General features: G+C 42.9%; 1 protein-coding gene across 1 annotated transcript in view; it reads right to left on the bottom strand.

Moving 5' to 3' along the window:
- The window catches only part of LOC311526867 (uncharacterized protein), a 72531-nt gene extending 60476 nt beyond the window's left edge, over positions 1 to 12055 (bottom strand). Inside the window, exons 1-10 of the mRNA XM_084640337.1 lie at positions 11861 to 12055; positions 10097 to 10190; positions 9057 to 9109; positions 6875 to 6974; positions 6384 to 6497; positions 5978 to 6066; positions 5211 to 5359; positions 2732 to 2859; positions 1944 to 2031; positions 609 to 769 (exon numbers count right to left, since the gene is read on the bottom strand). Of these exons, the coding sequence (XP_084496463.1) occupies positions 609 to 769; positions 1944 to 2031; positions 2732 to 2859; positions 5211 to 5359; positions 5978 to 6066; positions 6384 to 6497; positions 6875 to 6974; positions 9057 to 9109; positions 10097 to 10190; positions 11861 to 11931 (1047 nt within the window). The 5' untranslated portion in view covers positions 11932 to 12055. The remainder of the gene's footprint in view (positions 1 to 608; positions 770 to 1943; positions 2032 to 2731; positions 2860 to 5210; positions 5360 to 5977; positions 6067 to 6383; positions 6498 to 6874; positions 6975 to 9056; positions 9110 to 10096; positions 10191 to 11860) is intronic.
- Between the last annotated feature and the right edge of the window lie 317 nt (positions 12056 to 12372).

Genomic DNA, 12372 nt, shown 5'->3' with positions numbered 1-12372 from the left:
TTGTAGTTAAAATTGGCAGTTCTGAGCCCCTTGCTGTGGCCAAAATATTGGTGAAAAGTGGCTTCAGTGGAGAGAGGTGGGTACAGGAGCCCAGTGTAAGAGGTTATAAAAACAAGTTGGTACCCATGAAAATGCGATGTTACCATATTGCCCTGTCACTGCTCCATGTCTCTCAGCCAATCCCCCCTCAATATTGTGCAGATGCTTTCTCTTCTTACATTCGCCCCTTCCCTCCTCCTTTGCCTCTGCCCCATAAATACCTTATTGTTGAATAGCAGAATTAAGAAAACAGATGTAAATTGTCCCTTTTAATATGCATTGTTGAATGGTGGGATTTTGAGGAGAGATAAATGACTGAAGTTGGTGGAAGGGGTAGACATAAAGACAAACAGATACAGAGAAGACTTATATGTGGGTTGGTGAAGATTTCTTTTATTGTCTTCTCACTGTCCTTCTGAGCTCCCAAAGGGTTGGTGAATCAACACTTAGAATATTTTTTAATACAACCATTTAATTTCTTTAAAGAACAGTGTTGCTGACTTTGAACTAGAGGAGAGGGATTTCCCATAAAGAGATGCTACATATCACTGAGCATCCAATACTCTTACCTGGTTGGGAAGAACAGAGTCTATCTCCTCCTGCAGCTTCTGCTGTACATCGGGGTGAGTAGCTAGACTGTAAGCCAAGTAGCCAAGAGTGGAGCTGGTGGTCTCATAGCCAGCAAAAATAAAGATAATTGCTTGTGCCAGAATCTCAGCATCAGTCAGGACTGTGAAGAGATTATAAACGGGCAGAAAAGGTGAAGTCCAAATTCACAGTATGTAAACTGTGCTGTTTGGGGAACAGTATATATTGTATTTTATATACATACACACAGATGAGGAAGGTTTCTTTTATTGTCCCATGTGCAGGAGCACAGGGTTGAGGTAGGTGAATTAGATGCTAATAATTGATTTGAGTCCCTGGTATTGAGAGTTGACTTATTCAGAAAACACCAATCAAAACAAGTAAGTCAAGTTTGCTGTAGTTCTTCTGCAGGTATTATAATTATAGTTTACTTTAATAAAAAAAATCATGTAACATGTATAATCCTGCCACAATCCCCATGAAAGTTTCTCCTGATTAAAGCAGCAGGGCCTAAAGAAATTACTAATTGTAAATTATGGATGTATGCATCATCCTGTGGCCTGATGAACTTGTTCGGCCGTGAGTCTGGTGTAAGGTCACTGAGCTCACTACAGCCCTGAAACCTGGAGCGTGAGGCAGAGACCTTGGTCTGGAGTTGGTGTAATCATCACATCCTGTAGTGCAGGAAAAGGCTACTGAAGGGGTTAAAATGAGAATGTCTGTGTTTGGATCTCAAGCTCATCCCTCACCCCGAGACTTGACTTCTACAGGGAAAGTAAATGCAGTCCCTGTGTCCCTCTGAAATGAGCCTGCTAGCTAATGAATGGTCAATTGCTGGGCTCCAGAGCCAGCTGTGTCTTCTCCCCTTTAGGCAGAGAAGGGGTGTCAGATGTGAGGCTTTTTGAGGAAGGTGTGAGAAAAGAAAAAAGGGGAGAAATTCTCTCACATCACCTGCCTCCATCCACCCCGGAAAAGAACTGAGAATATTTGTTCATAGTGATAAATACAATGCTGACAAATATTTGGGGGAGGGAGGATGGACAGTTTGTCCCTGGGTATATTGGTACATACCACCCCAATATCTTTTATTGACCAACCCTAATTAATATGCTGTAGAAGATGCCATGGAATGCGCCTTTTTTTTTTTTACTGCAGGAAAGGAGACATGTTTCCTATTTTATACAACACTGTTGTGCAAATGTGCACATGAATGAGTATAAATCTTCTCCCCAACTGCACAGGATGAACAATCCAATTCCCCTCAGTCCAGGAGCCTCCAAAGGCACTCATGATTATAAATAATTTCATGGTTTTACCTTTATTTGGGTGATCCAACCCATTGCTCTCGTGACTGGTGTTTAAATTCTGGGAGTCAATCATCAGCTGCAGGAAATCCACTCGATCCTAGGAAGAGAAGTAACATTCAGAAGACAACTGATGGCAAAGACGGCAGACTTGGACTCTCATTCTCACAAGAAGCAGTGAGCACAGCATGGAACCACAACGCTAAACCTCTTTAGTCCGGATTGCTTGGCACCCTTATATGGCTTTACAATTTCGGGGGGGAAATAATCTCAGTAAGTGTATTTCAGAAGTACCACCTCTACCATAGGGTTTAATATTCTCCCTGGGACTGGATTGAGGAAGTCCTGCAGGGTAATAAGAGTGACTCTGTCCTCTTATCTTTGGTGTGAAGACCACGTCTTGTATGGGGACCATGTTGCTGAATATTGAGTATTTGTCGTCCTGCACTGTATCTACTGCTTACTCAGCAGTATCTCTCCCTCTCTCTGCTCCAGCATCCCTAGTCCACTCCACGGGTGATCACATCTTCTGCCAGTTTGCTGTCAAATCAAAAGCATTGCAAGCCTAAATTGCAGTTGCTTTTACCCTGATGTAGCCCGAGGTCACTGCTGCATTCATTCTGTTCTGTGACTCCGCTGGGACTTTAGTTCCAGCAAAATTCTGGATGTGTTGTAATGCTGGCTTCTGGCCATTATTTGACTTTAGTTGCATTTTCAATGGTGTCACGTGAAGAATTTTTCACGTGGGTAACTGAATGGATAATATTCTTTGGTTCCATCATTGAAAAAGTCTTCCTTACCGTGGGGGTGTCTCTCTTGCGCTTTTCCTTTATTTTGGTGACTGACCGTGCAAAGAATTCCAGGGCATCACTTGGGAAAATGTTCACATTCAGCATATTAAGAAGAGGAGTAAGGAATGGAAATACAGCTAGAGCAGAGAGAAATTCATTGTGAGAGTGAGGCAACCTGGGCAAAAAAATCCATTTCCTTAAGATATTAACGGAAAAATATGATCAGAACAATCAATTTGACAATATTTAGACTCTTTTCTGAATGGTTCAAAATCCAGATTTTACTGGTTGGCTGTTCAGATCCAAATGACATTCTTAGCTGAACCAGGCACTGAGCAAGTACATTCTACAGTTCAGTGATTCAAATCCAGCTCCAGACAGTAGCAGTCTAGTGCCCAGTTCACCCCTGGAGCAAATGGGCACCGCTCCCATTTACATAGGCAGATGTGCTGACACGGTATAGTGTGTGTACTACCCAAAGGCAACAGGGAGTTGAGAGGGATAATCAGTTCCTTCCTGAGCTCTGCCTGGGGCAATGCAGCTTCACACTACCCCTTACTAAAGTTGCTGCCTCACTGCTACAAGTTAGCCCTGTGTATGAATACCTGCCCCAAGAGCATTCCAGTCCCTCAGGAAGGACCGGATTAACTCTCCTGTGGGCCCGGGGCTATTCCATTTTTATGGGGCCCCTGTATACAAGTCTTTTTCCTAATTTAAAACAAAATGATCACAATTATGGCATTGAGGCTATTAACGTTATCCTAAACTTGCCTTTTAATTAACATAAAGCTGTTCTGTGGTTACATTTCAGTCTTAAAACATGTAGAATATAGTTAAATTAATTCAAAGTAGCCTGCTTCTTACCTTAGAACAGCTGTTATATTAGTTTCCTTCTGGGAGGGAGTTTGGTGCAGGAGGGGATTCTGACCTGGGGTACAGGGTTGGGGTGCAGGAGGGGGTGTGAGCTTCCCGACCAATGGGAGCTGCAGGGACGGTGCTGGGGGCAGGGTCAGCCTGCGGAGCCAGGGGCCGCAGAGACGTGCCAGCAGCCAGCCACTTCCAGGAGTGGTGTGAGGCCACAGCATGCAGGTAGCCTGCTGAGCCCTGCTGCGCCAGGGCCCCTCTTAGCCCAGGGCCCTGGGCTGCAGTCCCTAAAGCCCCTGTATTAATCCGGCCCTGCTCTCAAGCCATGTGTGTCTGGTGTTTTTTTACCATTGAAAACTGGGGTCGATTATGCTCTCTGAGTGCAGGACATTCCTCCAGCTAGCACTAGCAATATTCCACAGAAATAGCTTCCCACCCCAAGAAATCTTTGGAAAAACCAAACTAATAACAAAGCCTGGCATACTCAAGATGAAAATATTGTTGCCCTTTTTGTCCTGAGCAGCTAGTCAAGCTTTGGGGCTGGAAGTAGAAACTGGTGGTAATCAGGCATTTCTTTGAAGCAGTTTTGTTTATTTACAAAAACTGTACAAAGTCCTATCTCTCTGAATACAGAAGGAACCAAGAACAAAAGGAGCAGTTTCTTTGCTAACAGCCCCCCAACCTCTGTAGCCAACATCAAACTCAAAAGAACAGTCTATCTTTTTCCAGGACCAAATTTGTGCTTACAGGCTCCTGCTTGGCTTTTTCTTGGCTCTTTGCCTCTTCCTCTCTCTGTTCTTGACTGTGACCTCAGTATCTGTGTGTACTCCCACACCTGCTGGTCACAAGACCCAGTTGAACACATTGCCCCATGCAGTGCTAATTTCTGGGCAGACTGTATTAGGCTTTGTTTTAGGTGTGGCCCCTTAAGTGTCTCTTACAATTATCTTAAACGGAGGACACACTCACACTTCAGCTTGAATGAGGCTTTACCTCAACCCATAACAAGGTTTCACCCAGCTCATAACAATATTCTGAAAGCGTTTGAAGTTTGTTTCAGACTGTCTTGAAAGTTCTCAAATCCTTTACCGTCTCATATGCTAGAAACCAGTTCCAAATCTCCACTACACTGTTTCAGAGTAGCAGACGTGTTAGTCTGTATTCGCAAAAAGAAAAGGAGGACTTGTGGCACCTTAGAGACTAACTAATTTATTTGAGCATAAGCTTTCGTGAGCTACAGCTCACTTCATCGGATGTGACCCTTCCTACCTGCTATACAATAAAATGGCCAAATGTTGGTGGTCTTCGTGTCAACACAACTCCACTGACTATAGAAAATCTTCTCTTCTAGAGATTACCATAGCCATTAGGCATAGCATGATTATAATTTGATACAGATTAGATCATCCTAGTGTAATCATAGACTCATAGGACTGGAAGGGAACTTGAGAGGTCATCTAGTCCAGACTACTGTTCTTATGGCAGAACTAAGTAACTTAGTTTCCCTAGACATAGGCTAAGGTATAGAATGGAGCAGTATGTACTGTTGTTGCTCCACTCATCCTTACTGAACATCAGGATCACAAACTTGGATGGAGTTTTCAATGAGCAGGAGTCAACTTACATATCAAAATAAAGAGTGGGGAAAAGACATCAAACTTCACTAGTTTCTTAACCTCCTTCACAAATGGGTCTTGGGGATTGTTCATTGAGTCAATATTCACGCCAAATGAAGTGCTTGTGGTAACATCCATGCTGTAGGCACCAAACACACTAAGAAAAGATGGAAAATAAAATACTGATTGTGGACTTAACATTTGAAATAGGTGATTGTAACCTTTCACTTGCTTCCCATATGACACCTCCTTAAAGAAAACAAAACCCTCAGGAGGAATTCTCTTTCCTTCTGAAAACAAAGAAAGATATGCAATACCAGTATTGCATCTGTGAGGAAACAGGCAAATTTCCATAAAGCCTCATTCAGAACTAGCATAGCCTAGAATCTCGTAATCTTCCTCGGGGTATGACACAGTTATTAGCTCATGTGTAGATATTCTGGGGGAGTCAGACCTGCTCAAGTGCTGTGATTATCTTGTCAGCTAATGGCTGTGGCCCTTGAAGCCCTAACACTAAGACAGTGTAGTCTCTGTTTACTCCAGTAGTAAAATCTGTGGTTTTGGAACTAAGTATGCTAAGTTCTGTCCCCGATGCTGCATGTATGGTGACAATGAATTTATTACCATTAGTTTTATTTACTATTTGCATGCCATTAGTACAATATATTAGCTGCGCCCCAGACAGACACAATCCCTGCCCCGAAGAGCTCACAATCACACCGTATCAACAGCTGTTGTCTGACAAGTCCCAGCCTTGCAGGACAGAATTACTCACTCTTTAACAGCTATGGGTTCATCCTTTTCCACTTGCTTCTGAACATTTCTCACCAAAACCTTCCCATAATGCATCATGATGGGAAACATCTGAAATATGAATCAGAGTACACAAATAAAAATGTCCTATTTATAGATAATTAGTATAGTAACTTTTCCTCTTGTTTAAAACATGGTTCCTAATAGCCTAGGGGAGAATCATAAACATTCACAAGCATCATGTCTTTTGGCTTTCTGGCATTTTCATTTTAATCCTTTTCCTTTTTACATGAGGAGGCGCAAAGAAAACAAGCTGATTTAGTAATCTGATTCTGACAGAAGAGACCAGACCATTGTGACTATCTTTGCTTCAGTGCTGTCTGCACTGACCCAGTGGTTTAGTTTGTGACTGCTCTTCTGCGTTTTACCTCCTTTAGCTTCCCACTGGTGAAGGTTGGAGAGAGCACAGTGCGAATCCTCTTCCACTGCTCATCCTCAGCGATGGAGACAGCCGACTCTAGCAATCCTGTTGGACCAAATCTCTGGGGGGGAAAGGCAAAGCACAGAAAGGATCATATCTAGCTCTCATTGATTGTTTCAACTCAGCAGAGTTTGTCCTGAGTATTTTTTTGTATTCCCAACTTTTGTATTCCTAAGAGGTTCAGCCGCTTTTCAAGTGCAATCAAATAGGTTTCTTTGAGAACCAAAGTACCCTATTCCAACTGAGCTTTTTCTCCCTCCTTCTTGAGTGGAGTGACATGCAGTGGGAAATGAGCTTAATTCTGGATGTACATTCATTCTCCTATACTAAGAGACCCTAAAGCTTTCCAATACTGTGTGTTTCTAACAGTAATTGAGATTGTTTTCATTTAAGACTTTTTTATGTCTTAATGAAGAAGGTTAAAGATTGGAAACCTACCCGTCGGTTGGTAAAGGTGGTGTAGCACTCTTTCACCAGCACAGTTTTAATGAGTGTAGAATCCAGGATGGCCAGCACAGGCTGTCTGCCTTCATAAAACCTAGGGAAAAAATAACACATTGCAAAACCCACCAATGTTAATGGAGAATAAGGAATTATATGGAAGCTCCTTCATCAAGTTTTCTATGATGGCCACAAGATCTAGTCTTCATGAGCTTTTTATAGTAAAGTCCATGACTGGATATGAAAAATAGAAATATTTTTATGTAATCTCTTTCATTTATAGTCATCAGGGTGCTACTGGTAACAATAGGTCAAGGATTTGCAGACAGAAATGTGGTTTTTAAATTGATGATGCTCATTTAATTTCATCCCATTCCTCCTAGTTATGCCTTTTTCTAATCCTCTCAACACCTCCACTATCTCCTTGATGTTTACATCCTTCAAATACATGTAGACCATTCCCTACAAGTCCTCATTTTGCCAAGCAGTACATACTCAGTTCCTTAATCTCTCTTCATAAATCAATCCCTTCATTCCCACTGGAGCTAGAATAGACTTTTTCCAGAATTAGATTTGTACTGAAAACATCTTTCCAAAACCAGATAAAAGACACATGTTTTTCTGTGGCACAAGCACCTTGACCTGTGTCATTAGGGAGCATTTCTACAATGTAGAAATAGAAAGTTTTTTACAAAAAACGAATGTACAGCAGGATGTTACCTTGACTCATAACACAGTGTGAAAATTATGAGATTTCTTCAAGTTTCTTTGCAAATCTTAAAGAAAAGATCCAGGCGTACAGGAGACTGAGCACCTCCAACGCCCACTGCAATCCATGGCAGTTTAAGGTGCTGTGAATCATCAGTTGTTAACTCTTCCAATTTTAGGCGTTTGTGTTAAATTTCTGATGGTGTACCAATTTCTGGCATCAAACTCATGACTTTTGCCCTTCTTCAGAATGCCCACCATTTCCCATTACTTTCAAAGTGTTTGAAGGCTGAGGGTGCCCTTCGTGAAGATGGCTTCCATATCTCTACTTTGCGCGTAGAAGCAAGGCCACCTCTAGTAAAGATGTTTGCTCTCTCACATTGTTTCCAATGGGCCACCCTCAGGAAACATGGGTATCCTTGGGCTCTGTACTGGAAATTGTAAGGAGACGATGGTAAGGAGAGAAGGCAGGAAGATGGCTGGTGCAAGGATATGTGGACTGCTGTAGGGAGAAGAGTAATGCGGGTTGCAGAAGGAGACTAGGGCAGAGGAGGCTGTAGGGAACAGGAGGGAAGATGAGGGAGTGCAGAGAAACAGGAGCGACAGAGTGGAAGACCCACTGCCTATCATGCTGACTGGTATTGTCTCGTTGTTTCCTTGTCCTGTTGTCTTTTGTCTTATTCTTGGATTATAAACTCTGTGGCAAAGACTGTCTTTTTGTTCTGTGTTTGTACAGCTCCTACGACAATAGGGTCCTGGGCCATGACTGGGGATCCTATGTGCTACAATAATACATAATAATAATAATTAATAATAACAATTAATGGGTAGGAGAGTTTGTGGGGAAAAGGAAAGAAAATTGGGGAGGGGTGGGGCATTTAAAGGTATTTTCCCTAGACTCTGAAACTCTTTCAGAGATGTTACAGTGAATAGATATATCCATAACTGAAAACAGCAAGGTGTGTTCCAGGTTTAGAGCCGGAGTTATAATCATAGTGACAAAAAGTGAAGCAAACATCCAATGCAGAAAAAGACTGGTGGTAATGCAGATGTATTGCACTTCATCAGGTCAGGACAGATGTGACAAGGCAGATCTATCACTCTATCTTAGGTGCTATAGAAATACCCATCAGCTACAGCATTATGGCTGTTTCTCAAAGGAGTATCTGGGGTATATATACCTTCTGTCACAGGTTTTAAACAAGGAGAATAGGACACCTGAGTTATAAACCCTGCTGGATTCTGTTCCTATTAAAGGCAGTGGGAATTTTGTTATTGACATGACTGAAAGCAGGACCTAGTCACCTGGATCGAAATTTCAACACCTTTCATCTTACAGGCCAGGTTAAGCTCTATATAACATGATGTTAAGCTCCCCTCTTCTGGTGGATTTTTTTTCACAATCTGATTTAGATTTTGGATGAACTTTAAAGACCCTGAGCTGATGAATACTGTCTAGTAAAATACTTACCCCCAGATTTTCCCATATTTCTGAAAGCAGTTTTTGTCAAAGTCCACTACACCCTGCAGAAGAAATGTTAAAATGGAATTAGAAGTGGAGGAAGAGTACTCAGGCAGAAATTTCATCAGCTACATGGCAGAAACTGCCTAGGGACTCTTGAGGATCTACACTATGAGCAAAGGCTGCCCTCAGATAGACAGGCACATTGACTTTGATGGTTAAATCATACATGTACCTGTGCGCATAGTTCAGCCTGATGTTCGGTACTGTGATTTCTTTTTTAAACTACAAACATAGCTGGGTTGGCTTGATGGGTCTGTTTGTTGCTTGGTGGGTCTACCTGTCATTCCTGGGATGGCTTGGAGGAAGGGAATATTCTACCGTGTTTGGTTAGGGGCATTCAGACAATCCAAGAGCTGCCCAAGTAGTTTAGTGGTTAATAAATAAACAAATAAACAAAATAAAGTAAACAAATAAAAATTTTCTAGTTATGCAGCTACAGTGTAATGGTCACAAGGGACAGCATGCTGCCCTTTTAAGAAGGAGCCATATACTCCTCCTTTCCCTGTGCCATATAAGGATGAAGCAGGAAGCCTGCTGAGATGGGAAATTGAGGCTAGAGCTGGCAGCTGGGCGGAGAAGATTCCCGAATATGCTGTTCCTGAGGCCTGTGTGATTCCCAATGACCTTGTGAGCAAAAAGACCCTCCTAAGACCATCATTGGATATGTGTGCCCGTCTGTCAAACCTGAACTTGAGGAGACTGTAAGTAAACAGTGTACCAAAAAAATGGTGTAAATGTAAATGGTGAGTCTGCAAACCAGCTACATCTGTGTTTGTCTTTTTTGAGTTAGCACCAAGGTCTCGCTGGGTCCTTCACTTGAGCTGTACAGAATAGGTGTCATGGTCTACATTACAGAGACTCTGTGCTGTCTTGGGTCTTCACATGCCAGCAGAGAAGCTTGTACAGGATACATCCATCAGTGCAGTGGAAATGTTTTGGTACTGTAATATGAGGGACGTGTGTTTCTGGAGCCCTCAGTCACTTACTTTGCGATACTCCAAGCTGGTCCCAAAGAAAGGCAGGGGTGTTGGCCCAGGAATACCCAGTTTCTTAAATAAACCATGTGGCCAGATCCCATATCTGTAAAATAATAAGAATCTGAAGGTCACATAACAGTGACAATAGGCTGTTGGATCTCAAAGCAATCCAGGGGCAGTGGAGCTGTTGCACAATAACAGGAACGAAGCTGTGGAAAATTTGGTCCAAAAATTAGTATTTTGTAAATCTGTTTAATAAACACAGCAAGTGATAAGCTTCACTGCTGTAATGGACCATCAACGAGTGAGCCCTGAGGTAAAAGCAATCATCTCATAAAGGAATAATTGTTCCAACAGAATGGGTCCTTCAAGCCATTAGCAAAATGCAAAAGCCTCTCTAGGCTCATTGCCAGCACAGGGAGAGGAGCCAATAAAGGGAGAGAGAAACATAGGGGAAAAAAAACCTTACATATGTTTATTACGGACAAACCAAAGCCGAGCCAGACATTATGTCCTGAGCGGAGCTTTTATAAGGCTGCACTTTAATTTCATGTGTTGTTCTCCTTGTGCTTAGCCCAATGTTACTGCAGTGGTGTGTCGAGGAGCCTAGTCTGATGGGTTTCTGTTTGGATTTTGTTGACAGCTTTGCAGATTTCTCTCCTCTGAAGCACCCTTTTTTTGGTATTGTAAAGTTATTACTCCTACCTCAGGGCTCTCTGCTTCTCTATAAAGATCTGGGCTGTAGCATTTTGAAGCTTGTCTTGGGCTGTGTTGAAAGAGCTTTTCAAAATATTTGTTTCTGGATGGAGGTTACCAACTTCCCATGGAAGAACTTTATCACTGGGTGAATGTTATAGCTCTAATGTTTACCAAGGAAACCTTAGCAGAGGCTTTATTTAGACCAGAACAAAATGGGGAGGGGGGCGGGGGCAGGTTAAAAAGGGTAAGTATATTGAAAGGTTGACTTCTTGCTGATACTGTATTTTATTGTGCATCATACTGACACTGGAAATTGTACAAGATGTTTATCAATATTTATAATTCATTCCATGGATCCCAAAGCAGTTACAGACTCAGCAATAGTCCCCCTACTATCTAGCCCAAATTCTGCCACAGTAAATCCTAGAGGAAGTCCTTGAGGCTCAAACTCATAGCAATTCACAAAAATACTGTTTGCAGATCTCCCTAGATTGGATTATGGCTGGACCATCCCTTTGCCAATATGTCTTTCGAAAAGGTTTGCTAGCCAGAGAGCCCTTTGAGTTCAGAGGCTACAGATCCTACAGCAGTGGTTCTCAGCCAGGAGTCCGGCACCCTCTGGGAGGCTGCAAACTGGTTTCAGGGGGTCTGCCAAGCAGGGCCAGTGTTGGACTTGCTGGGGCCCAGGGCAGGAAGCCAAAGCCCCACCATGCAGGGCTGAAGCCTGGGGCCCTGGACCGTGCCACCTGAGGCTGAAGTCAAAGCCTGAGCAACTTAGCTTTGCGGGGCCCCCTGTGGCGTGGACCCTGGGCAATAGCCTTGCTTGCTACCCCCTACCACCGGCTCTGGCTTTTATATGCAGAAAAAAGTTGTTGTGGCACAGCTTGGCCGTGGGGTTTTTATAACATGTCCGGGGGGGCCTCAGAAAGAAGCAGGTTGAGAACCCCTGTCCTACAGGACTGACATGCAGGTTGCATTTCAGGAGACCATTGGAATTAAGGCATTGACAATTCTCAAGATCTTGGAGGAAACAGCACAAGAAGAGAAGCTTTAGTTCAATAGAACTTTACTTACAGTATCAGGAGAGCGAGGAGGGTGATCAGAAGAGCCCAGGTCTCAATGGAGAAATGTGGAAGGAAGCTCATCCTCGCTCTGTACTCCTCTCGCTGACCAGTCTAACTTTGTTTTTCTCTTCTCTGCCCTGGATTAGGTTAGCGCCCTAGGAAAAATGAGAGAGTTTCACGACTTTGTCTGCTACTCATATGACGCAGTGGCCTCTAAATGAGCCTTGGGTTCTGCCTTTATTTCATGTGAAAGGGGAGGAGGAGTAAATGCCAGAGCTAGTGGAAAGAGGCCAATCCGGAAAGGTTATGTTATCTTATGATGTAAGAGCACCTGAAACTAACCTCAAAGGTCTTAAATTTCTTCATAACAAATTGTTCAAACCATAATTAGTCAGGAATTCCTAACCCATGTGAGGGAAGTTCCTTTATCATGGTGACAATCTCATAGACTTTAAAGCTAGATCATCGAGCCTGACCTCCTGCATAACACAGGCCCAAGAACCTCATCCAATAATTGCTACA

Source organism: Lepidochelys olivacea (assembly GCF_965140295.1).
Source record: "Lepidochelys olivacea isolate rLepOli2 genome assembly, chromosome: 10".
NCBI classification, from domain to species: Eukaryota; Metazoa; Chordata; order Testudines; family Cheloniidae; genus Lepidochelys; species Lepidochelys olivacea.
This window is presented reverse-complemented; position numbering and strand designations above follow the sequence as displayed.